Raw genomic sequence first — 26,628 nt, 5'->3', positions numbered from 1 at the left:
TCGCAGGTTCCCCTCCCCCCAAAGGTCTGCTCCTGTTGTCATGGACGCGGGGGGGGGGGGAGTGTCCGGAGCTGGGACTGGAAGTGACCGAGTGCGTGTCCTGCATCCTCACACCCGAGATTCCCGGGTCTGGCCAAAGGAAAGGGGGGTCAGAGAACACTTAGCCCCCGCAGCCCTAACTCCTGAAACAAGAAGACAGGGCTCCGCAGAGGTCAGGGCACCCCTTCTCTGCCTTTTACGGAGGAGGAAACTGAGGCCCAGAGAAGGAAAGGCATTTGCTCAAGGTCACACAGGGGTTCACCCCCCCCCCAGCCTGTGTCACAGACTTGTCATCCGGAAGCTTTGCCAGAGAGACCTTGGGCAGGTTCCATCCCCTCCTGGGGTCCCCAGGCACATCACCCCAAATTCTGTGTCTCTGGGGAGGGGAGAGGCAGCAGTCCTGGCTCTACCACAGACTCCCTGAGTCACTGACCTTGACCAACCTCACTTGCCTCATTTGTGACATGACAGTGTTGGGTCAGATGCCTTCTGCAACCCCTTGGTTCTCTCAATCTGTGACCCTGGCTAGGTCCATGGGCTTCCCCTGGGAATGTCTGATCTGGGGACCCACACATTGGAAGGATTTCTTCTAAAAGAGATCAGCCTTGTTTTGCCTGGCCCTGGAGGGCAGAACTGGAGCAGAGGGGCCATCTAAAACGTGCCAGGGCCTTGGCCTACAGTATCTCGTCTGAGCCCAACAATACAGAAGTACAGAATAGCTGCTACAAGCACCCATTCTGCAGATGAGGAAACTGCACAGGCTAGTGTCACAAGTGGGATTTGAACCCTGGTCACTCTAACAGTCCAAGCTATCCAAGGGGAGAATGGCCTGCCTCTGGAGTAAGGGTTTCCCTTCCGTGGAGGTCTAGGGAAGGCCAGATAACCTCCCTTGGGTGGTGTAGAAGAGTTGGACTCATTGGCTCCAGAAGTCCCCTCTCTATCACTTGAGTGCTCTGGGCCTCAGTTTCCCCATCTGTAAAACAAGGGGGTTGGATTAGATGACCTCTGTGCTGCACATCCTGGAGTCCTGCATTTTAAACAATTGCCTATGGAATGGAGTGGAAGTGGGGAGAAGTCATTTGGGCCCATTTGAAAGACTCTCATGTATTTGTTTTCTAGATGAAAGGACTTCTGGGGAGAAAACTGATTTTGGAAAAAGAAAACTGTAGAGATGAACAGTTTAAGATTTCTTCTGTAGATCTGGAAGACCAGCCCCTACTTGGTGGGATTTCAAGCACGGAAGATGAAATTGTGATGGAGATTTTTAGCCAAGACAGTCAATTCATTTCTGACAATATTAACCTGAAAAGCACCGTGATCAGTAAACACGAAGAGGATGAAGACTTCCATTCCTTTAAAGATGCCTACTTCTCTGTGGCCGACCCCCGGGAGACACTGCTGCCCTCCTTCAATGCCCCCCTCAATGCAGAGTGCAGCAGTAAAGTCAAGGTCGAACACCTGGCTGACGAGAATAATGAGGATGAGATTCTCCAAGACTATTCGGGGCTGCCTGAGCTCACCCCTTTAGAAGAGGCCATGCTGCCCTCCCCGACCCAGCTGCAGTCACACACCTACAATGTCCACTTCCTGTCTTCCTTAAGGCCTCAGCACAGGAACCCCCCCAGTGTCCTGCCCCTGGGAGCCTGGGCTGCCCGGGAAGGAGTGGTTCATCACAACGTCCAAGTGATTCCAGTAAGGTCCCTCCCTCACTCCCACGCAGGATTCCGGTGATCTTCATCATCCTCATGGAAGCCTCTGGGTTAAGGCTCATTGCTGGATGACATTAGCCCTTGTTAACCTAAAGCATCACACTGTAGGGCTTTGTGGAAAGGAGGAGGTTCATAGGCCAAAGCCGGGTGACTGGCAACCAGTCCCTTTTGGGGCTGGGACCCATCAGTTGAATCCAGAGTGGACAGATCAAGGTAGTTCCGTTCGTGGCAAAGGCAGGGGGATGATGGTGCTGTGTGGGTGGGAACACAAATGACCTTGGTCACTGATCAGTTACCTAGGTGTGGTCATCTGCTTAAACTCAGTGCTTGGTGCATAACCTGGGGGGTCTGTTTGCCCTGCTCCAGTAAGGTGGGAGCGTTGCCCTGTAAGAAGAGTAAACAAGTAGCGTTTGGGTAGCACTTTACAGCTATCATCTCATATCCTCAGCCTCCACATCAGGGGGGCTACGTGGTGGTGGCTTAGATTTCCTGTTAGCCCCGAAGTGGGTGGGGATTAATCTCTTGACCTTGGCCTCATTAGCCCATACTCTAACCAGGTAAGCTAATTTCCCCAAATGCAGCGACTCCCGATTGCTTAAAGTGAGTGGGAAGTCTAATGAGAGAAAGGACTGAAGTACTTTGTTGAGGAGCACACTCCTTTGCAGCTAGCCTGCTGGTGTCATTAATAATTACTAGTGTGATTGATAATTCTATTTGCAATTTCACTTCTGAAAACTCCGGATCTACATGATCTCATTTGAGCATCCTGGCAGTCCTGAGCTCATTTGAAGTGAATTTGAGATAATTCAGGCAACAGCGAACAGGATTCCTCTAGTAAGTAAGGGAGGCTCTAGTGGGGGTCACAGTTCCATAGGCCAGGCCCTGAGCTCAAGATCTGCTGCAGCAGCCTCTGATTGGCTCCTAATCGGCCTCCACTCCTGCTCCGATGCTCCTTCTTCTGGCGTGGAAGTGATCCTGGATCTTTGAGCTGGGAAGGAAAGGTTTGAGGAGCCTCGTCCCAGAAGGCTGCTTGCCTGCAGGTGGTTCCCAGGCTCTGTCTTGTGCCCGGCCCCTCCCTCCCCAGAACGGAGTAGTCCACATAGGATACATCAGTTTCAATCAACAAAGATGTTCATTTCTTGGAAGTGAAAACAGTGTTGTTAATCGTGGCTTTCACCTGTGCAGGAGAGATTGTCTGGCTCCAGGTTAGTGTTTGGAAATACTCAGATTTCAGGGACAGCCTGGAATTAACAGGGTGTCCCAGAAATCTTAGTGCAGTTTCACACTTTAGAAGCTTACTACTGCACCAAGACTTTTGGGACGCCCTTTATACAAGGACGAGAGAAATGCTGGGTGACAGGGGGAAGAGGGGAGAATCATTGACTTGCAGGGTCTACACAAAGAAAAGAATCTGAGGCGATTTGGAGCTTGTCCTACCTAATTACCTCTATCCACTCTGCGTTGAAAGCCCAGATAATTGCAGGAGCTATCCATATCACTCAGCTAAGTTTGCTACCAAGTTCCTGGTTAATGAGCAGCCGTGTTTGCGTGGGTCTGGAGGGAGTAAACAGCTCTAATTAACCAGGCAGGTGGCCAAAAGGGAAGAAAAGGAAAATGAGCAAACTCGTTCATCATGGTTCTCTTTGCCCTTTCATCATGCCCACTTTCCTTGACGGCTGGCATCAGTATTCATGAGTAAACCTGATCGCCTGACTCCAGGATGTTTTCGGAGCATATTTCATAGAAGTTTACAGGTGGCCCAGACCTCAGAGGTCCCCAAGGCCTTTCCTTTCCCCGAGGAAGTCCAGTGGGTGTTCAGAGAAGGCTGATGGTTAGAAGCGGAGCTCAGCTCTTCCTGTCATTTCAGGCCATTGGTCCTATCTTCTGCCCTCCAAAGTCGAGGCGAGAACACGCGCCCTTCTTCTGTAGTGCCAACTCTGCTGCCTCTTTAGGCTGATCCTGCAGCAGCTTCTTCTGAGACTGTGTCAGGAGTTCCCCGACATCCCAGCCTTCAGGGCCAAGTGGAGGAAATCCTGGGCGTCACACCCCGCAAGGAAGGGTTTTGGCCTCCATGTCCCTCCCCTCCCCCAGATATACTGAAGTCTGCTGGACTCAGGAGATGAGGAATCCTCCCAGACTCAGAGAATGTTATCAGGAGTATTTTGTAGGGGACAAGAAAATGCAATGTACCTGCCTGCGTCTCTTCTGTTTCCCTTTCAGTCCTGGGTTTGGGGTGTGCTACAGGAGGTCTAAGAGCCTCTAAAGCTGCCCCAATGCACTCAGGGGAAAGGATCTGGACCCCAAGGTCCTCAGCCCCAGACGCCACAAGCTGTAAGAAGAGCTGTATTTGCTTAGGAGGGGACTGACTTTGGCTACCTTCACATTTATCCACCTTGGGGGTTTCTAGGCATAGAAGAACCTGTGGCACAGGGCAGCCTGGCGTTGTTGGCTACCATCCAGTGGAATTCTCCAGATTTCAGTGTCCATCTCAGGGTAAAGTGTCCAGAATGGAATGTGGCCTCACTGTGGGCCGCCTCTGTCCTCTCTCATTCCAGGCACCAGCCTACAGTCCACTTTGAGTATTGGACCATCAGGTCACTCTGGCCCTTGTGGCCTGCAGACCCTAACGGCTCTTTCTTAGGATGCCCTCCATGCCATGAGCCTCCCACTCTGTACCTGGGCAGTTGCTCTTGAGGGGCCTGGCATCCAAGCCTAGCCTCTGGGGCTGGGGGTAGGGGGCTCTCATGTGTACTTTATATAAGATTCCTGGACAGACACAACCACAGAGATAACTTTGTTCAGTGGTTCTTTGATTATTCACGTAAAGTGAGGCCTAACAAAGGGAAGTGGATACCAGAGGCACTGGCCAGTGTCATGGAGGTGGGTCCTCATGAAATCCAAACCAAAGATTCCCTGGAGAAGATGAGGCTCTCCCAGTGTCGCCCCTTATCTTTGCCTTTGACATGGCAATGATATTACATTCTGCTCCAGAATACTGCAGGGCCTTATCTCAGACCCACCGTCACCCAGGAGATGAACAGTCCACATAGAAAAGAGGAAGTGGAGAAACTCAAGGACACCCGCTGTCCTGATTGGATGGGCACGAAATTGGATGGTCAGCCCCTTGAGTTAGCACAAAAGGGTATGTGTCTTGGAGAGTCTCTGGAGCTAGATAGGGGGCGGGGTTTAATCCTGAAGACTGGGATGGAAGGAAGGAAGGAAGGAAGGAAGGAAGGAAGGAAGGAAGGAAGGAAGGAAGGAAGGAAGGAAGGAAGGAAGGAAGGAAGGAAAGGAAAGGAAGGAAAAGAATGGAGGATGGAAGGGAGGGAGGAAGAGAGTGAGAAAGGAAGGAAGGAAAGGAGAAGGAAGGCATTAAGCAGCACTTGAATCCCAAGGTTTGGAACTGCCTACCCAAAACCCCATCTTTTCTTAGTGTCAGTATTCTCGGCAATGCTGACACATGGCTGCAATTCATGCAGTGCAATGATCCTGGAAGAAAGAATCATAGGCAGGGGAAGACGCTGTGAAGGTGGCTGTGAAGAGACTGTGCATCTTTGCAGTGATAACGCCCAAGGGGTGTGTGACCTAAAAAAAGGAGGTGGATTGGCCATACAAGCCAGTGCCCTGTTGCCCAGGAACTAGTGAATGATTTAAAGCAATATCAAAAGCCAATAGAAACAGGGCCAGTGACCCATACATAATGACCCCTGCTGGCCACATACTGATTTAGTTTTAAATGTATTGTTAGCTGTTGGGAGTATTGTAAGCTGCAGCCATGAGCCTTGTGTTTGCCACCCCTCGTTTAAAGGAAGGTTTCTGGTGTGTTGGACAAATCCTCTGTTACTTCGGAAGGAGCTGAATAAAATCTCAGAGGCTGAGCAGGAAAGGACGGACTGTGCCTTTACTCAGGGAAAAGGGCTTATTGGCATTAGAAGAGGTGTGTCTGAGTCAGCAAAGGCAGGATCGACATTTATTGCCATGACAGCATTTTGCTGTATTTGGCTCCTTTACTCCAACCTGTGACAGACTTTGTGGGGCTTGGTTCTGCGGTCGGCCCCATATCATTATTCTTATCACCTATCTTTTTGTCACCCATAGAGTTGATAAGCAAACTATCTATGACTTCATCTACCTCCTTGATGAAAATGTTGGCCTGTGCAGGGCCAAGCCCAGAGCCCAGCAGCAGACCACCAGTGACCTGGGTTGCCATCATTCCATTAATCAGTGTTGTCTGGGACAGCTCCCTCTGCCAGCCCCCTTTCCCCATGTTGCCCAAGAGGATTTCCATAATGAGAGACTCTGCCAAATGCTTAGTTGAAACCTAAATACCATGTCTTGAGCACAATGCCGTGGAAATAGCTGCTTACTACTTGCCTGTTGACTTTAATTGAATTTGGTGACTGTCTACAGCAGTCTCTTAACCTACCAAGCTAGTAACCATATCAAAATAAGGAAATTAGTTTAGTCTGGCATGACTTTTTCTTAACAAATTCAAAATTGCCTCAGAGTGACAATTGCTTTCCTTCCTAAGTGCTCAATTTGGATTTTATGTCTTATAATTCCTATCAGGGACTCATACCTCATCTCCTGCTATGTGCTTGAACTGGCAAGTGACTATATTTTCAAGAAATAAATATGGAATCCTAATTAATAAATTTTATAACTAATCACTGCTGTGGACTGTCACTGCTAATAATAACTTCATCAAAGGTCTGGCTGTTTTTCTTTGCTTGGGTTCCTGCTACAACAAAGCAGATTCAGCTTCCCAGGAAACAGTTGGCGGTTAGCCTGAAACTTCAAAGTCAGACATTAGCATAGACCTGCCCTGCATCCAAGGCCAAGCCCAAGCCCATCCTGACCCCTTGGCACTTCTCTAAGAGCTCCAGGAAGAGGCTCTGGGACCATCCTGGCGGTGCCACACTTCTGCACTTTTAAGGAGGCTGGCATACTTACATTAAGCAGAGACATTGTAATAGCTGATTTATCATATGTCTGGAGCATAGATGGGCAGACAAGTGGTGCCATAGTACATGGAGCACTGGGCCTGAACTCAGGAATACTCATCTTCATGAGTTCAAATCCAGCCTCAGACATTTTCTAGCTGTGTGATCCGGGACAAGTCACTTCACCCTGTTTGCCTCAGTTTCCTCATCTGTAAAATGAACTGGAGAAGAATAATGGCAAACCATTTCGGTGTCTGTGCCAAGAAAACCCCCAGTGGGGTCACAGAGAGTCAGACATGACTGAAAATGACTGAACAACAACCATAACAAAATGGAACACAGATAGTGGGTCCCAACTGCTATTTAAGCATCCTTATAGAAGTTTGAGTTACAAACAGACAGAATTCTACAGAGGGAAGGAAATGGCAAAAATTTACCCATCAGAGAACAGATAGAAGATGGGGAAGATCTGCATCAGGTAAAAAAATCAATCAAGTCGCTAAGCACACAGGATAAAGCTAGAATTGGCGGGCTGCCCACTCCTACTGGAGCTACACTTGGTTACTTGACGTGCTTATCTTAAGTAAGTAATAAAGCTGATAAATAATAGAGTAAGAAGGCAGAGCCAGAAATTTCCTTATTACTAACCAGTTAATCACCAGAGCTGAAACTGGATGTCAGTCAAATTCTGCAAGCTCCAGCTAGTCATGTAACTGGCTGTCTTAAGGAAATGATGGTCATAAGGCGAATTTAGAAAAATTCTCCTGTCACACCACCTTACTAGGACATGCCTAAGGCTTGCTCTCTGCTGGCAGAGTGTGTGAGCATCTAGGGTTGTCTGTACCTCAGAGTGAGATATCCATCTGTCCATCCATTCATCCAAATGTCTGTACATCTGTCTCTGCTTTCATCCATCTGTCTGTCCTCCCATCCATCTATCTATCTGTATGTCTGGAGAGAGATATCCATGATTGATGTACTCCTTTTATTATAAACTTAAGTGTTTGCTCTCTGCCTCGTAGCCAGCTTTCATTTTGACATGTAGCTTTCAAGAGTAAACTATTCTGTACTCCTCTTTGATCATGAAGGAGAAGTTGAGGCAGCTTTTATTTCAGATGCGTATCTGGCTGATTGAAGGGGCCAGCAGTGAGTGGATGTAGCAGACACCTCTGCCCCTCCTCCCCCAACCACAGAATATGGGGTTTATTTGAGTTGAAGGAGCTTTCCAGCCTTTTGTTGTGGACACACCTGCCTCTGAGGCTGATAACAATGAAATACGGATGGTCGAGCAACAGATTTATTAAATAACTCTCATTTCAGGGCCCTTCTCTGCCTTTTACTCTCCATGGGATGTTGTTTTCCCATGTTATAGGGTTTTTTTAACCTGGAGTCTGTGAGCTTTTTAAAAATAAATATCTTGACCACTGTATCTCAGTGTAATTGCTTTCCTTTGTACTCTGATATGTTTTATGCCTTTAAAAAACATGATTCTGAGGTGGGTCCATGGGCTTGGCCCAGGACACAATGAAGGCATGTCAGCTCCTGGAGGACGGGGACTCTTGTGTTTGACTCTTAGCACGATGCTTGGCACATGGCAGACACATTAATAAATGCTTTTTCATTCACTCACATGTTCATCTTTGTGCTGGGTGATGCAGGCTTAGTGAATGTTTGTTGACTTTTGCTTGAGCTCCCCTCAGCTGGTCCACAGCTTATTTGGAGAGGGGAAGCAGAAGTGGTTTCCTTGGTAACAGTAACCCAGCCCCTTTCTCTTTGTTATTGAACCACTCTGCTTATTACCGGATTACCAGCAATGGCTTTGACCCAGACTAGAGCCCTCAAATGAACCTTCTAAGCATGATTAGGGAGTGGGGGAGGGGTCCATTCCATGCAGTTTCAATGACCTCTATGTATGATGGGAACAGCTTCTGCCAGCCTGACCTTTGTAAAGATGGGAAGACTAAAACAGGTCAAAGGGTCTTCATCCCACCGACAGGGTGGACCCTAAATGCCCCATGGATTCTTAATGCCTTACAATTCACTCCATGATACCAGCTCCGGTCTAACATGTTCCACCCCCAGGAAAGAAACTTCTGCCAGACAGGATAGTCATTAAATTTCGGTTAAGGACCGTGTTTGCTTAACGAGTATTCTTTTTTAATAGAACTAGAGTTGGGATTTTCAATCCTTTGTAATTGTCAAGTTCAAGGCCCAAAGCTCAGGTTCTGAAAAGACTGCCCTTTTCCTAGGTGGAGATAAGGGAAGCAGTTGGTGCCATTACTGCTACCAACCAGGAAGAGGGAGTTTTTCAGAATGTGCATGCCCCGGAGGGCTGCTGCAAGTTCCCACCCTCACAAGAACCCATGGAGAACTCCAGCTGTTCACTTAAGAAGGAATCTAACCCAATGGTAAGGAGCGCCATCATGAGTCCAAGTCTGCGAAACTCTGAGTCGTAGAATCACGCATTAATTCACTGACACGGTTTGTTACTTGCCTCTTTCCCTGGGGTCTGCTCTCTGGCTTACCTAGCATTCTTCTTTAGTCCTAGGAATGCTAGAGCTTTATTCTAACCTGCAGAGTGCTTGGGTTGGACTTAGGTGATCTCCATAGAGATCATTTAAGTGGGATTCTGGACTGTGAGTGACCATGAACTACTTAGCCAGAAGTGAGGAGGGCCAGGATCACAAGGCTGGACTGTGGGCCCACGAGCAATCTTGGGAGCATTTTCTGAACTGAGCCAGGTGGCCATGAAGCAATTACAGTCAGAGCAAGGGTGGGCACAAAAAGCCTCCTTACTAATCCTTCCTTCAGCCCATTTGGCAGAATGAGCATCCAGTGTGGTGGAAGCCAAGGAAGGAGGGACCCCAGGGAACTTCCCTAGGGAGATAGCCAGATCCAAGCCAAAAGTCACCTTTCTATGCTAGCTCCATGCTAAGGGAAGGGAGCCGGCACTTACTAAGCACCTACTGTGTGGTAGGCACGTACTAAGCACTTTACAAATAGCTCATTTGATCTTCACAAGAACCCTGTGAAGTAGGTGCTATTACTATCCCCATTTCATAGGTGAGGAAACTGAGGCAAGCAGAGGTTAAGTGACTTGTTCAGGGTCACAAGCTAGGAAGTGCAAGACTGGATTTGAACTCAGGAAGATGAGTCTTTCTGACTCCAGGGCTCTATTCACTGTGGCACCACCTAGCTTTTCGTTGCAGTGAATATCTAGTCTTGTTTTTCACTTAAAGATCAGACTGTCAGAAACCCCTAGAGATAACCTAGCCATGCATGGGGTTCCAGAGAGTTTGTTACGGGCTGCATCTCCTTCAGCACCCAGGTACAGGAAAGGGACAAAGGGGGTTTACTGGGCTGCAGCTCTGGAGAGCAGATTACGTGGCTAGAAACAGAATGGAGTTGATGAAGAACATGAATTTTTCTACCCCTCTTTTCTGAGGCTCCAAATTTGTGGAGATTGAAGGCGTTCTATAAGGCTTTTATACCCATATCATTGTAATGACCCTTTTAAAATGTGGGGTGACTTCTTTTTCGTTTTAGGTAATATGTCAACTGAAAGGGGGCACTCAAATGCTGTGCATCAACACTTCAGGCAGCAGGGAGCTCAAAGCTGTTCACCTGGCTCCTCAGTATCAAGAACAAGACGATCACGTGCAGCCAGGTACAAAGTCAGTGCAAAAGCAGTGTTTTGTTTCTCTTATATCTGTCACTTGGGTGAGTCAGTGTGTTTGTGGGGAGGGAGAGAACCATGACGGGATGGCCGTGGTTGGGGGACAGTTCATCTGGGAGACTCAGAAAGCATCGATTACCGATGACCAGAAGGAGAAAGCCCTCTGTTAACCTTCCCCCAGGATAATCGGCGTATACTTTTGGATCAAGATGGCTGGTGCCCGTGGGTTTTTCTGTGTCTCATCTTAATTGTGGGCCAGAAGACCCATAGAAATGAAATTGGCAAATAGAATTTTCACAGGTTGGTCTAACCCAGTAAAAGATAATCAGAAATGGGAATGCAGTCACTGAAAGTTGGTCCTATGCTATGAAATTTTCTTCTTGATTCTATACTATCTATACTAGAAGCTGTTTTTAAAAATTCTGCCATCCCTAGCTGTCTCTTAATAGGCCCTTCCCGGCTTTACCAGCACAATGATAATTGACAGTGGCTTGCTTCTGCTGTTTGTGATAATGACCCAAAGTATTATGAGAAACTAATTGTGGTCTCTTGAGTGATCAAAGGTAAAACCCAGCACATTTTCAGTGTTGAAAGTTTGAGTTGCACATGTTGGTAACCTAGGTAGGAAAGAGAACACTTTACAACAGAGACTGCCCCCTTCCTTGGCCTCAACTGACAAAGTTTACCGGCCTGTCAGCAGTTTTAATGGGCTACTGTGGCTCCAGAGCAGTCCTGTCTCCTCCAGCCCAACATCTCCATCCTTCCCACCAAGGACAGCAGCATCTTTCACTTTATCAGAACAGATGAGGCCCAAGGAGAAAGTGTACAGGGATGTTGAAGGAATGCCCAGTTACCTCCTCATCAGCTCGCTGGGCGCCTGCTTCAGGCATATATAGCCCAGTACTGCAGTGCGGTGAGGCAGCCTGTGCTTGTGAAGGGCCCTTCCGCCATCTTCTTGGCTCCTTTATACCAGCTGACCAACACACCCAGCATCTAACCCCAGAGTCCCAGAGGAAGAAGCTGGGGGGTTCAATTTTGTTGGGCATGTAAGCATTACACAGTCTGGGTCCATGGGGTGTCATTATATAGGAACTACACCCCATTTAATGAGCCCTGGGATCCAACAATGATTTAGTGCAGGAGCTGGGGACTGGAGAAGAGAAGGTAGAAGAAGGAAGCAACCTGCACACGTGAAACCGGCCAGTCTTCTTTTCTGAGTGCTCAGACCCAGGGATGCATCTATTCACCAACCTGGTCAGAAATCTGTTGCCTCAGGAAGTTTTGCAAGACAAAGAAAATATAATAGGATTGATAAGTAGAGGATGAATTTTATATGCTGCAAATTCATTTAAATTATGTTTTCCTTGCAGATGTGCCTAAACCTTTGACTACTTTAGTTGGAAGATTTCTGCCAGTACCAGCTAAATTAAATCTTATCACACAAGTGAGTCATTGTTTTATTTTTTTTAAAGCCAAGCACTGCTATCTCTCTAAATTCAGACTGTTGCCATCAAAATAATTCAAGTTTTGAAGGATTAACCCTCTATTTTCAGTCAGCAAACACTTATTAAATGTTTCCTGTGTGTTAAAGATCATGGAAAATGCAAAAAAAAAAAAAGATATGAGGTGACCTTTTAAAAACCTTACAACTGGGCTAAAACTAATGTAGATGACACAGTGAGTGAACAATCTTTGTTAAATGGTGTCAGAAGGCCTTCCAAATCCTGTAGGAGTTCAAATAATGAGCTGATTAATATTGTTCACAAAAGGAGGAAAACCAAGCCTAGGAGGGAGGAGGAAAAGGAGCAAGAGGAGAAGGAGAAGGAAGAGGAGGAAGAGGAGGAGGAGGAAAAGGAGGAGGAAGAGGAAGAAGAGGAGGAAGAAGAGAGGAAAAAGGAGGAGGAAGAGGAAGAAGAGGAGGAGGAAGAGAAGAAGGAGGAAGAAGAGGAGGAGTTTGGTCTTGGATGGATGGGGGATATGGACTGAGGAAGAAGAGGGCGTGCTGAAGGAAGGGAACACACAGCATAAGTGAAGCCAGACGGTGTTGGGGGTCTTCAGAAAAGGTGTCATTTGTATGTAATAATTCTGTCCTTTGCCCCCATCCCAGGCCACCAGAGCGGTGGCCCTGAGGTGGGAGGAAATGTGGCTCTGACCCTTCCTGGCTATGTGTCTACAAGCCAGTCTTATCTGTAAAATGGGTGTGATGGAAATCCACAGCTGACTTCTCAGGGCAGTTAGGAAAGGTTTTCGTAAGCTCAGCATATCACCAGCATTTGGGTCTGATTCTCCATGGAGACCATACAGAGCCCAGGTGCTTAATGACTGTTTTGGTGATGGTCTGGAGAACGGATTGTCCTACAAAAACATGCATTTATTTTCTAAAAAGGTAAAGCCTCAAATTAGGACAATGTCAAGGACATAGCCCTGGCCCCTGGTGTCCTGAAATCAGCTACTCTGATGGGTTCCACCAGCCAACTCAATCCAAAAGCCGGTTTGGTGTCTTTTGTTTTTTTAAATAGAAATGAGTTGGTTGGGCCGGCTGCATTTGGGTGGTGTAAGCAGCAGCTCAGTCCATCAGGGATCGAGGTGTTTTTAAGTGGCTGCAGGGCAAATGCAGGTCCCAGAGGCGGAAGTGACAGGAGAATACTTGTAGCTCAACACTAGAGAGGGGAGGAAGTTTGTATATCCATTGACTGGGTGGTGAGAGAGTGAGCTTCCTATGCCTGGTGAGCCTAAGCAGAGTCTGGACTAACCACCCAAGAGTGTGGTAGAAGTGCCTCTTACTTGGAGAGACAAACTGCACTAAGTCATTACTCCCACCTCAGAGATTCTGTGATTCTCTGGGCCTGCCTGTGCTGTGAAAGGGGAGGGGGACATAGGACCGTTTGCTGGCTGACTGCCATTGGATAACATCTCCCTTGACAGGGTCATGACTTTACCTGGCCCCAGGGTCTACAAGATGGCTTCTGTAGATTTCTTCTAGTATAGCTTCAGGGCAGTGGGCAAAGTGGGGGAAAGAAGCCTTATAAAAGCTCACACTGAAAAGTAAAACGAAGACCCCTTTGTACAGTGGAGGTGGCCAAGTCAGGGGCTTCCTTGAGGAAAGGGAGGCAAACAGGGTTAAGTGACTTGCCCAGGGTCACACTGCTAGTAAGTGTCAGGCTAGATTTGAACTTGGGTCTTCTTTTTTAAAATTCAATTTTATTTTATATTCAGTTCCAAATTCTCTCCCTCCTCCTCCTCCTCCTCCACTGTGAAGGCAAGAAAAACAGAATCCATTACAAATATGTATAGTCATACAAAAAAATTCCTGCATTAGCCCTGTCTAAGGAGAGGGGAGAGAGAGAGAGAGAGAGAGAGAGAGAGAGAGAGAGGAGAGAGAGAGAGAGACAGAGAGAGACAGAGACAGAGAGAGACAGAGACAGAGAGACAGAGAGAGAGAGACAGAGAGAGAGAGAGAGAGACAGAGAGACAGAGAGACAGAGAGAGAGACAGAGAGACAGAGAGACAGAGAGAGACAGAGAGAGGAGAAAGAGAGAGACAGAGAGAGACAGAGAGAGACAGAGAGAGGAGAGACAGAGACAAAGATGGACAGAGACAGAGAGAGAGGGGAGAGATAGAGAGAGACAGAAACAGAGAAGAGAGAGAGGGAGAGGGAGAGAGAGAGACAGAGAGAGACAGAGACAGAGAGACAGAGACAGAGACAAAGATGGAGAGAGACAGAGACAGAGAAAGAGAGACAGAAACAGAGAAGAGAGAGAAGAAGAGGGAGAGAGAGAAGAGAGAGAGAGAGGAGAAAGAGACAGAGAGACAGAGACAGAGACAAAGATGGAGAGAGACAGAGACAGAGAAAGAGAGACAGAAACAGAGAAGAGAGAGAAGAAGAGGGAGAGAGAGAAGAGAGAGAGAGAGGAGAAAGAGACAGAGACAGAGACAGAGAGAGAGGGGAGAGACAGAAACAGAGAAGAGAGAGAGGGAGAGGGAGAGAGAGAGAGATCTGCTTCTATGTGCACTCAGGGTTCATCAGTTCTCTGTCCAATGAGAGCACTTTTCATCATGAATCCTTTGGAATTGTCTTGGATCCGAGTCGCCAAGACTTTCAGTGTTGTCTTCCGTGTATATTGTTCTCCTGGTTCTTTTCACCTCACTTTGCATCAGCTTGCCCAAGCCTTTCCAGTTTTCTTCTGAGCCCATCCCCCTCGTCATTTCTTACAGCACAATCATATCCTCCAGCTTGTTCATCCATTCCCAGCTGATGGGCGCTCCCTTGGTCTCTAATTGTTCGTGCACCACAAGAAGAGTTGCTGTAAACATTTCTGTATACGTGGATCCTTTTCCTTCTCCTTTGATCTCTGGGACACAGACCACATAGTGGCATTGCTGGGTCAGAGAGTGTGCAGAGCGCTTTTTTGGTCATAATTTGGTCATGATTCCAAAGCGCTTTCCAGAATGGCTGGACTATTGGGGCAGCTAGGTGGCGTAGTAGACAGAGCAGCGACCCTGGATTCAGAAGGACCTGAGTTCAAATCCGGCCTCAGACACATAACACTTACTAGCTGTGTGACCCTGGGCAAGTCACTTAACCCCCACTGCCCAACCAAAAAACAAACAAACAGAATGGCTGGACTAGTTCGCAGCTCCACCAACATTGCCTTGTGTTATTGTTCAGTCATTTTCAATTGTGCTCGATTCTTCATGACCCCATTTGGGGTTTTCTTGGCAGAGGTACTGGAGTGGCTTACCGTTTCCTTCTCCCATTCATTTTACAGATGAGGAAACTGAGGCAATAGGTGAGTTGAGTGACTTGCCTAGAGTCACGCAGCTAGTATGTGTCTGAGGCTGGATGTGAACTCAGGTCTCCCTGACTCCAGGCCTGGCATTCTATTCACTGTACCACCTAGCTGCCCCAAGAGCACATTAGTGTACCTATTTTTCCCCATCCCCTCTAGAAATGTCCCATTTTTGTCATTGTAGCCAATCTGATGGGTGTGAGGTGATACCTCAGAGTTGTTTTAATTTGCATTTCTCTAATTATTAGTGATTTAAACATTTTCTCATATGGTTATTAAGGGCTTAGATTTCTTCCTTTGAAAACTGCCTAATCATATCCTTTGAGCATTTATCAATGGGAGAATGGCTCTTTTTCTTGTAAATTTTACTCACTACCTTATATTTCTTAGAAATGAGACCCTGATCAGAGAAACATGCTGCAAGGATTTCTCCCCCAATTTCCTATTTTCCTTCTAATTTTAGCTACATTGGTTTTGTTTGTGCAAAAACTTTCAAATTTTATTTAATCAAAATTATCCATTTTTCCTCTCTAAGTTTTGTCATGATCTGTTCCCCATCATAGTACATCTGACTGATAATTTCTTCCATGTTCCTCCAGTTTTTCTTATGATATCACCCTTTGTGTCTGAATCATGAACCCATTGGGAGCTTCCCTTGGTATGCAGTGTGAGATGCTGCTCTATACCTAGTTTCTGCCAGACTACTTTCCAGTTTTCCCAACAGTTTTTATTTAAGAGTGAGTTCCTGCTACAGCAGCTGGGATCTTTGGGTTTATCAAACACAGATGTTTGTGCTCATTTGCCTTCAATATATTGTGCACCTGATCTGTTCCACTGACCCTAACCCAGTATCTGATTGTTCTGATGATTCCACCCTTCTTGTACGGTTTGAGATTGGCTACTTGTAGGCCTCTTTCCTTCCCATTTTTTCCTCATTGATTCCCTTGATGTTCTTGACTTTTTGTTTCTCTAGGTGAATTTTGTTATTATTTTTTTCTGGCCCTATAAAAGGAATCCTTTGGTAGTTTGATATGACACTGAATGAGCAAGTCGATTTCAATGCGTTTGTCATTGTTATTATAGTCACCTGCCATCCAATGATCTAGATCGGTTTTCATTTGTGTGAAGTGTTTTGCAACTATGCTCATCTTCGTGTTTGTGCCTTGCCAGGTAGACCCCGAAGAGTCTGTAGTTATTTTAAATGAACTTTCTTTTTCTGTCTCTTCTTGCTGGGTTGTGTTGGTAATATACAGAAATGCTGATAACTTCTGGGGGTTATTTAAATGCTGCCAATTTGCTGAGTTGTTCATCATTCCCATTATTTTTTAGTTGACTCTGTAGGCTTCTCTAAGTAAACCATCTTATAATCTGCAAAAAGTTAGTTTCTTCTTCGCCTATGCTTATTCCTGCAGCTGATTTTTCTTGTCTTATTGCTATAGCTAGCATTTTGAGTGCAATATTAATAGTTAGGGTGATAATGGAGATCCTTCTAGCTTATCTTCATTACGGATAATGCCTGGTCTTGGTTTTAGATAGGTACTACTTATTTTAAGGAAAGCTCCACTTATTTCTATGCTTTCTAGTATTTTTTTTAGCAGGAATGGGTGTTATATTTTGTCAAAAGCCTTTTCTATTGCAATAATCCAGTGATATGGTTGTTTTTGTTATTAATAGAGTCAATTATGCTGATGGTTTTCCTAATATTGAACCAACCCTGCTTTCCTGGTATAAATCCTGGTTGGTCATAGTGAATGTTCTTTGTGACATATTGCTGTCCTCTCCTTGCTAGTATTTTATTTAATTATTTTTTGCATCAATATTCATTGGGAAATTTTCTATAGTTTTCTTTTTCTATTTTGACTCCTCAATTTAAATGTCAAAACCATACTTCTGTCAGAAGAAATTTGGTAGGACTCTTTTATACCTATTTTTAAACAGTTTATATAGTATTAGAATTAATTGTTCTTTAAATGTTTAATAGAATTTACTTGTGAATCCAACTAATCTTTGGGAGACTTTTTCCTTTGGAAATTCATTTATGACTTAATCAGTTTTTTTTTCTAAGATAAGGCTATTTAAACACTCCTGTTTCCTGTTATGATAATCTGGACAGTTTATATTTTTGTAAATATTTATCCATTTCCTTTACATTGTCAGTTTTATTAGCATTAAGTTGGGTAGAATTGCTCCTAATAGTTGTTTTGATTTCTTCTTCATTAGCTGTGAATTTACATTTTTCATTTTGAATATTGGTGATTTGATTTTTTTTCTTTCTTTTTTTAAAATCAAATTATTTTTGCTTTTGTTTTGCCTGAAATAATTTCCTCCTCTGCCTTTTTTACTTTCACTGAAGCATCATAGATTCTGCTTCGGCCTGTCATTTTAACTGTATGTGTGTATTTTTATTTCAAGTGTGTTCTTTATAAACAACATTTTGTTGGATTCTGGTTTCTAAGCCATTCTGCTATCTACTTCTGTTTCATGAGTGACTTCATCTCATTCACATTCACCGTTATGATTGTTAACTTTGCATTTTCCTCCATATTTTTCCTTCTCTATTTTCCCTGTCCCCTCTTCAAGAGTCTGTTTTGTTTCTGACCATTGGCTTCCTTAGTCTATACTCCATCTTATCTCCTATCCCTGTTTCTTTTAACCCCTTTCCCTCCTACTTCCCTTTGCAACCACATCCAGTAGAATTCCGTCTTTTGTGTTGTTCTTGAGGATGAAGCTTTCCATCCCTCCTGGACTGATCCCCCTGGGAAATGTTAAGTCATGGGATCCTTCCTCTGAACCCTTGAACCTGCTTCTCCAAAGTCTGGGGTGTGTCTGCCTCTTCCTGGTTTCCTTTCTTCCATCACAAATTCTAACACGTAGGGGCAGCTAGGTGGCGCAGTGGATAGAGCACCGGCCCTGAAATCAGGAGGACCTGAGTTCCAATCTGGCCTCAGACACTTGACACTTACTAGCTGTGTGACCCTGGGCAAGTCACTTAATCCCAATTGCCTAAAAAAAAAATTCTAGCATGTAGGGGTCATTTCCCCCCAAAGTTCTCGTCACTAGTACCTAGTAACTAGCTCCTCTGTGGACGAAAATCAGGCCTAGAAAAGCGATTGCCTCCATTGCTCCCTCCACCTTTTCACATCCAGAGAAAAAAAGCCGTCCCCTGCATCACTGTCTATATTGTTTCTGCAAAGAAGAGGGAGCAGATTTCAGGGTCCAACTTTTGTTTTTCACACAGAACTAAGTTGGGGGGAAAAGTCTCTATAAGAGAAGCAAAGATTGCATGTTAAAATGGACCTTCCAGCCAATTGTCATCACCATGAAACACTTAGCATCGGGTCCTCTGTCATATTAAACAAAGGAAGTAAATGGCTCCTTAGTAAGGCAAGAGGAAGGTGTGACATTGGTCACTTTGTCTCAAATGAAGGGAGAGGTGTTTGCTGTTGCTGGTTCATTTTTTTCTTGTGGAAAGTCATTGGCTGAAGCTTTGCTATAATTTCCTGCCAAGAGCTCCAATTGCACTCCAGGATGTCAGGCCCTGTGAGGGTGTTCAGGTAATCTTGAGAGAAGGGGAAAGAGGAGAGGGCACAGAAAAGATAGAAGAAAAGGGAGAAGCATAAGAATCTATTTGGAGCCTATGCAAATGCTTCTTAAATACCCTCAGGTTTTAATTATTTATGTTTATGAAGAAAATGGGTGATGTGGATAATGAAAATCAACAAATAATTCAAGGCTGGCTTTTAGCTAATGTTTTTGACTGTACTCCCCAAATCCTTTGATCAGAGCTACTCATAAAAAAAGAGAACTAATATACATTTTATTTCATTCTCTCCTTGGGTACTGACTAACCAGCAATGTAATTGCAAAGGAAGAAGTAAAGAAAAAACTGGCTCATTTGTCCATGAACGTAGGAGAATTAAATGAAAAACATTTGTTGGATTGAAAAAAGTTCTATTTGGAAAAGTCTTGCCAGTGTAGAGGTTTCAATATGAAGACTTGCCAAAATGCTAAGAATTGTACATATTTTGGGCCTATTTACTGGAGCAAATTTCCATCCATTCCTCTCCTATCAAGGTCACAGCCAAAGCATTAAATAAATACTCTGTGTATGGGGGAGGGGAGGGCAGACAGTTGATTTAATTCTATCAGAAATAGATTGTGGTATTTTCTATGAAAAGAGGTTGCTTCTAAAACTCATTTTTCTTGTGGTTCAGATAATTTGAATACGTTGACTACGTTCCCTCAAACCTATCGATTCAAACCCAAACCTTGACTTGTTGCGAGCCCTACAGCCCAGGGCGCCGATGCTAGCGCTGGGGACTCGGGAAGCACCCCAATGTGCAGAAAGGCACTGTGGGTCTGAAGGGTGCCAAATCATTGTTAAGGCAGGGAGTGAACATAAACTTCTGGAAAAATGAATAGGTTTCACCCAGAGGCTCGCTGACGGGCATTCCTTGAAATGAACATTTTAATTTTTAAAATTGTCGCCTTTCGTTTTGAACAGCTTGATAACGGCACCTTCTCATCTGTAGTTAACGGAACCACCTTTCCTTCAGGACCCAGTCTTCAAGAGCCAGCAAAAATAACACTAGCTGGGTAAGGATTTAAAGAAATAATAGAAAGTCATTTTAGTATAAGAGTACGTGGTGCAGCTCTGTGACAGTGGGAAACACACCTGGTGGCTGGGCCTCTGAGACTTGGCTCGGGCGAGCAGATGTGGCTGGAAACGGTGACGGGTGGGCGTGACCTGTCTTTGTTCCACACTAGTTGTCTGTCATTGTCATTATCGTGTGCATTTGCGCTGTCCGTAGTGCTCGCTTTTTGATTTTATTTTAGCTCACATTGAGCCCCAGTTCATGCAGGAACCGGCAGCTTCTCTCCTCAGCCACAAGCAGGCCTGATTCCTGGAGGATGCCCTTAGAATGCCTTTTCTGCTCCAGTAGCTCACGATCACCCACTGCGTGGCAGTGGACAGGCTACATTATCAGTACTCATCACATAACTGTGACATCCTCTTGTCATGTGTAGATAAGGTTCATAGATGTCACTAATAAATAACACTAAACCTGAAGCCTACTGGAGGGTGCTTGCCAAGGCCTGGTTCACATGTGCCCTCCCCACCTGCAGAGCAGTCTGGGCCGACCTGTCACTTCCCTGGGACCTTGAGCTGGAGGCTAAGCGTTCTCCATAAGCACGCATCCCATGCTGTCCTAATTGGCCCATACACACAAATGTGGGTGCGCAGGCCCAGGGCCTGTAAGGGGGCATTGGGCAGCGGGGTCAGGTCGCTGCCTCTGTCCTAAGAGGCCTCTGCCCCTGGGGCATGGGCAAGTGTGAGGAGAAGTGGTTTCAGACACAGATGTCAGGCGCAGTTGGAGTGATTCCTTCACTGGGGTCGCTGCTGAGACCCAGAACAGAGTGACAGTCATGAAGGTTTGGGACAGTTCTCTCCCTTTGCCTGATGCGGCTCAGCAGAAGGTCCTTTAGGTTGTGTTTAGTTGGCTGGTGACATCCTGTCAGAGAATCGAATGATCCCCATTGGCAGTTATCCTCACTTGATGCTGTGGGTGGGGGATGGGCAGAACACAACGATCCCAGTAGCCACATGGATGGCGAGAGCATGTCTGAGCACCCAGCTGTTGCTTGGGTTTTATAAATGAAGGCAGCAGGAAGGCTCTTTTCTGCTCCTCCGACTTCAGCTGACAGTGCCATCTCACCATATGTTGTCGAGCGTCTAGCACAACGTTGACTTTTTAACACTGTCCTCTCAAAATCAGTGCGGCTTCACACCACGCTCACTAGGTGTGAGTGGTGTGCTTCTGGGACACAGGCACAGTCGTCCGCACGGCTCAGAAGTGTTTGTGTGGAATGTCAACCTGCATCCCGTTTTACTTTGTCAACTCTTGTGTCTCGAATGTGCCTCTGCAGTAACTGTGCAGATCACAGGAGGTTTCTTTCCTAACCGATGTCTCAGCAGTTGCATGATACGGACTCTTTTTCTTTTTGGTTTTGTTGCAGACAGCTGCTTGATTCTGAGGTTGTTTTCCCTGAAATAGTCCAATGACAATTTCTCCCCGGTGTCTACTAATGCCGATGATATGCTGGAATACCATCCTTGTCACCTGCCCACTATTATTGTCAGGGTTTGTAAATGGGAAGCTGACTTAGGAAGCTGTTGGAGAATAAGTTAATTATGCTTCAGTTTTCCACCCTATGTTTGATTCAATGTATCCATTTGCCTCTTCAATGAGTTCTACTTACAGAGAGCCTTCTCTGACGCCCAGGTTGGCCCTGGAAGCCAGACTGGTTGTGGGGACGTCAGAGGAGCAGCCGTCTCAGCCCAACCTGATCTAAAAGGTGGCTTAGAAGCAGGTCAGCTCAGGCCCAGCACAATGACCTGGTCTAACTTTCTTTACAGAGAAGGAATGAGCACAGTGACTGATAAGGCGGTGCTCCACTTCTCACCAAAGTAGCTGTCTTGTTCCTTACCTTAGTAGTGAAAGTTTGACCTCCCAGACAGTCAGAGTGGCTGGACATCCTCGGATCTCTTGTCAGGCAGCGACTTGAATTCTGGCCCTTTTTCCTTTCTATACTCGGTAAGAGGGTGATGACGTGCGTTGCTAGTTTGGGGCCAACTTCTTTGAAAACTTTTTTTCCGTAAAAGCATAGACAGATTTGACTGTGGGTGGGACACTTCAGTTGTGATTCTGTCCAGAAGCATGGCTTGTATGCAGTGAGGTGTCATATTCCCTCTGACTTCCCAGATATCTGTCCATCAGTCATCAATTACTGTTAGATTCCCAAAGCCTGAGGGCTCTTCCAAATCCGAACATTGCTGACCGTAAGAGTCTAATTCAACAAGCATTTATTAAGTGCCCTTAGTGTGCTAGGCCTTGAGGACAGAGCCCCTGCCCTCCCTCAAAGAATTTGCATTCTAATGGGAGAAGGGAGAAGGCACAACATTTTAGGATGTCTTTTTTTTATTATTATTATTTTTGGTGAGGCAATCAGGGATAAGTGACTTGCCCAGGGTCACACAGCTAGTAAGTGTTATGTGTCTGAGGCCAGATTTGAACTCAGGTCCTCCTGACTCCAGGGCTGGTGCTCTATCCACTCTGCCACCTAGCTGCCCCGCACAGCATTTTAAATAGATAAATAAATACAGAATAAATCCAAAGTAATGTTGTGGACCCCTGTTAGAATCAGGAGGCAGCATGAGCTGAGCCTTGAGGAAACCTGGAGGTTCCCAGAGGCTGCGGCAGGGAGTGGGGTCGGGGAGACAGGAGATGGGGGCAGAGTATGGGACATCAGCCTGGAGACACAGGCCGGAGGTGGGTTGTGAAGGACACCACTGATGCCTGTTGGGCAGGGGAGTAGCATGCTCAGACCTGGGCATAATAGGAATAGCATGTGGATGGGTGTAGGGGGGATGAACTGGAAGAGAAAGAGCCTTCAGGGAGCAGGGGACCAGTCATGAAGCTCCTACAGCAGTTACTGATGAGAGGTGATGAGAGACTGAGTTAGGGTCATAGATTTAGAGCTGTAAGGGGCCCTGGAGGCTGAGAGCAGTTAAGTGACTTGCCCAGGTTCCCTCTGGTACTAAGTGGATGGGGCAGGATTTGAACTGAGGTCTTCTGACTTCCAAGCTCAGCTAGGGCAGTGTCTGTGGAAGAGGAGAGAATGGAGGAGAGAGGCAAGAGATGTGGCAAAGGTAGCTTTACCAAGACTTGGCAACTGATTAAAATAAGGGAGGAGGGGGAATGAGAAAAGGATAGTTGAGATTGTGAACTTGGGTGAGTAGAAAGATGCCCATGATAGAAACAAGACAGGAGAAGGGACAGGTTCTGCGGGATGCCTGGAGCACCTGGGATGCTTCTGGGAATGTAGGTGGGATGCCGGCAGGCAGCTGGTGATCAGGAGGGAGGAAAGGGCTGCCCACCTAAGGAGACTGGGCGGCCCCCTGCATGGAGGGTGAGTAGTCCAGCCCCGGGCGTGACACTCTTCCACTAGATTTCATTAAACCAGTGTGGTAGGAATCCACGTTCATTCAGTCAATCAACGAGCATTTATGAGGCACCTTCTAGGGGCCGCACAGTTGTGTTGGCCCTCGGCCATACAAAGACACAGAAGAAACATCCCCTGCCCTTGGGAAGGCTGACTTCTCCCAAGGGCCGGAAGCAGAGCACAGTGGCTGTGTCCGCTGTGTTTGCTGTAGGCATCCCCTTGGTGCCATTAATTCTGTTTGATTTGTTTACATTTTTAAAAGTAAGTTTTATGGATGCCTTTTGTTTCTGCATTGCAGTCATTCCTGTAACTATCCCCCCCATCCAGTTCAGCCCTTCCTCCCTTGCTATAAAAAAGTTGAGCAAAGACCCCCAAAGAATGTCCGTAGCTGACAATGTCTGCCCCATTCTGCCCTGGTTGCCCCCCGCCCCTCTGCTGGGACAGGCACCTTTCATTGTCCCTCTTGGTCTCAGTTGTTCATGTATTTGGCACCTGGCTTCCTCCAGGGACCATCCCTGTTCATTCTCACCCACCTCGATTCCTTGGTGCCATTACCCCACCTGATAGGCCCTTCCCTTCCCCCAGCGTAAGCCTGTGCTTATGTCCAGACTGTCTGCAGGCAATCTTTGCCTACTCCAGTCCAAAGAGCTACCCTATTTTGAAAGGCCTGGAGCCCTTGCCGCTGGCTGCCTTGGGTTGTTCTTCAGCTGATCCTGGGCATTGGCCAGTCCTGTTACAAGCTCTGCCACCTCCAGGGCCGGTTTTCTACATCTCCTGTCCCTCCTCCCTGGCTCTAAGCTGAGTGCTGTGGGTGAGTAACAGTCATTTAATAAATGACAGTGGATTTGATTTAGTGATACTGTAGATGTCCACTGGACTTAATTCCCTCTTCTCAGGGTACCACCATTACACGTGCCTGAGCAGGAGCAGAAAGTTCTCCATGCTGTTCTTGCCTGGAAGGGAAAAGACATCATTATTCCCTCACTTAGAGATTGCAGGATCCCTGTACCCAGGAATGCGTGGAAAACCTTCCCAGGAGGCAGGCTGGGGAAGAATTTAGAGAAGAGCAGCAACAGTGGCGGGCACTCTGGTGCCGCCTCCAGGCACACAGAACCAGAACAGGGCCAGAGGCCCCGGCTCAAAGTGCTGCCACTGAAGACCCTGGCCCCAGCACCCTCCCCCCCACCCCCAAAGCAAGTGTCGGCCTCTCAAGGGCACTCATTTTGTGGCTGAAGGTTGATAGGTGCTTGGGGATTGGGGAGGGGCGGGATAGCCTGGCCACCTTCCCCAGGAGACCAGAATACTGTCACCTTTCTATACTTAGGTGAAAGAAATGAACCAAGTAAACACAAAAGCACTCATTGATTTAAATTTCTGGGCCGTGATTTTAAATGGAGGCCTCTCCGGGAGTGATGCCCAGTGGGAAAAGGAGATCAGCACTGAACAGCAGCTAACAGCCTTGCTTGGAAACTGGGGACATAGCTCTTGGTAGGAAGGTACCAGAGAACTAAGGAGGTATGGGCAGCTTGAACTGGGGGGAAGCCATCAGCCGACCCGAGGACAAAAAAGTGGAGCTGATTTGGATCGAGAATCTGGGGTCTTGTGCCTTGGACCTGTTGAGTGGCATTCTGGTGAAGACAGTGAAATCCTTCATAGGAGAAGGTTGGGGATTACCACAGAAACCAATTATATTTGAAATAAAGCTGTAGCTTTCTCCATCCAAGTTCAAGTTCACAGACCCCAGAGATCTGAAAATGGACCCCCATTAAGAACCCCTGATCTAGAGAGGTGAATTAAAAGGTGGGCCATGAGTGCCCTTGGAAGAAAAATGGAGAGCCATAGCTAGTCCCCCCCCCTTCCCCAGGGGGCTGACTTGCAGCAAGAACAGAGGGATTGGCATGCTAATGACAACTAAATGAACATGGAAAGAAGTCCATTGGTCTCATAGAGAGATGCCAATTGGGGAATTGTATAACAACTGAAGAACATGGCGCCCCAGCGTGGAAGCACCTACAACATCAGCCAACTGGACAATTTTTACAAAGTGATGCCTCTCTTTATCCTCAGTACACACATACACACACACACACACACACACACACACACACACACTCCACTGTCATTTTGGTTCATTTTAGCCAACATTTATTAAGCACCTACTGTGTACAAAGCCCTGGGTTAGGAGATGTAGATACAAAAACGTCAGACATTCACAGCTTCTGTATTAGGAATATACTGAATTCCCACCGTTTACTTAGTAAACATCTGTTCTCTCCTTTTTGAAAAATTTGGTTGCTACTAAGTGCTGAACACCTCACCTCAAGATTTCCACAGTTAAAGGTATGAATCAGTAGAGAAGGTTCCTGGGTTAATGCCCACGCTTGAGTCAGACTCAGCTCTGGATGCCTTTTCTCTCAGGTCTCCTTCAGTCCCTGGTCCAGGTGTGGGCATAGGCCCACTCCTTCTCACAGACACTTCCACCTTCTCCTGTTACCTCGGAGATCCAGCAATGTCTTATCCTTCCAGTGTTGGACCAGCCAGATAGACCACCCTAGCCAGAGATTGGTAGGAGCTTTCTCTCCCCTCTCTCAGGGAGCTCAGTGCCTGGCTGGCCAACTTCCTTTCTCTTCCCATTCCTGCCTTTCTACATGCTGAGACCTCCTCAAAGCCTCTGGCAGCTCCCTTGCATGAGCCCCCAAGTCATCACTGCCTGCCCATGAGTGTTGTGTCCTGATTATCCAGAACACTGGCATTCCTCTATCTGACCACAGCCCCCTCTCCTTCCACCACTTCCATGGTCATCTTGCCTTCCAGTGCCTCCATCCCTCCCTTCAGCCTCTTGACCGTGTCATTAACCAGTTCATCGTTACATTGGCCTGTACTTGTGAATCCCTTGCTCTTCTCTGCCTCCCTTTCCTGTCCTCAGCCCTGAATTGTTCTGGCCATCAACTTCTCCTTACCACTGCCAAACAGCCCTTGGAGGTAGTCGCACAGCTATGACTCCTGCCACCCCACCCCCACTCCTCCTGTCCTGCCCCGGATCTCTTCCAAACCTCCTCCAGGGGCTTCCCTCTCAGAAATTAGCTGAACTTGTGCTCTCCAAAAAAATCCGAGGCCAGTCTTCCTTCTCCACACTACTACACCTTGTGTCCCCTCAATGTCATCCACACTCTTTTCTTCTTTGCCCCAGCTTCAGAGGGTCCAGTGAGGCCAGCCCCTTCCCTGGTGCACTTTGTCCGACCCCTTCCTCGTTGGCCTTCTGTCACCACTGGCTCCTTCCCGTCTGCCTACAAATGTGCCCAGATCCGGCCCTGCCCTGCCCCACCAACATCTGGGAACCCCCTCCCTCTAACAGCCAAACGTCACTTCTTTCCCTTCCCTTCACTTTTCAGTTGCTTGCAGTCTTTGAGCCAGGTCTGTTCTATCCTTCTTGCCTCTCTGTGACCTCCTGGTTTTCCTCTTACACA

General features: G+C 46.7%; 1 protein-coding gene across 1 annotated transcript in view; it reads left to right on the top strand.

Annotated features, from left to right (window-relative positions):
• TESMIN (testis expressed metallothionein like protein) overlaps positions 1-26,628 on the top strand; it is a 46,680-nt gene that overhangs the window by 503 nt on the left and 19,549 nt on the right. Inside the window, exons 2-6 of the mRNA XM_020968380.2 lie at positions 1,159-1,731; positions 8,941-9,099; positions 10,238-10,358; positions 11,738-11,811; positions 19,662-19,753. Of these exons, the coding sequence (XP_020824039.1) occupies positions 1,159-1,731; positions 8,941-9,099; positions 10,238-10,358; positions 11,738-11,811; positions 19,662-19,753 (1,019 nt within the window). The remainder of the gene's footprint in view (positions 1-1,158; positions 1,732-8,940; positions 9,100-10,237; positions 10,359-11,737; positions 11,812-19,661; positions 19,754-26,628) is intronic.

The sequence above is a fragment of the Phascolarctos cinereus genome, unplaced genomic scaffold, assembly GCF_003287225.1.
Source record: "Phascolarctos cinereus isolate Bilbo 61053 unplaced genomic scaffold, phaCin_HiC Scaffold_9;HRSCAF=440, whole genome shotgun sequence".
NCBI classification, from domain to species: Eukaryota; Metazoa; Chordata; class Mammalia; order Diprotodontia; family Phascolarctidae; genus Phascolarctos; species Phascolarctos cinereus.
Note: the sequence above shows the minus strand (reverse complement) of the source record. Positions and strands in the feature narration are given on the sequence as shown.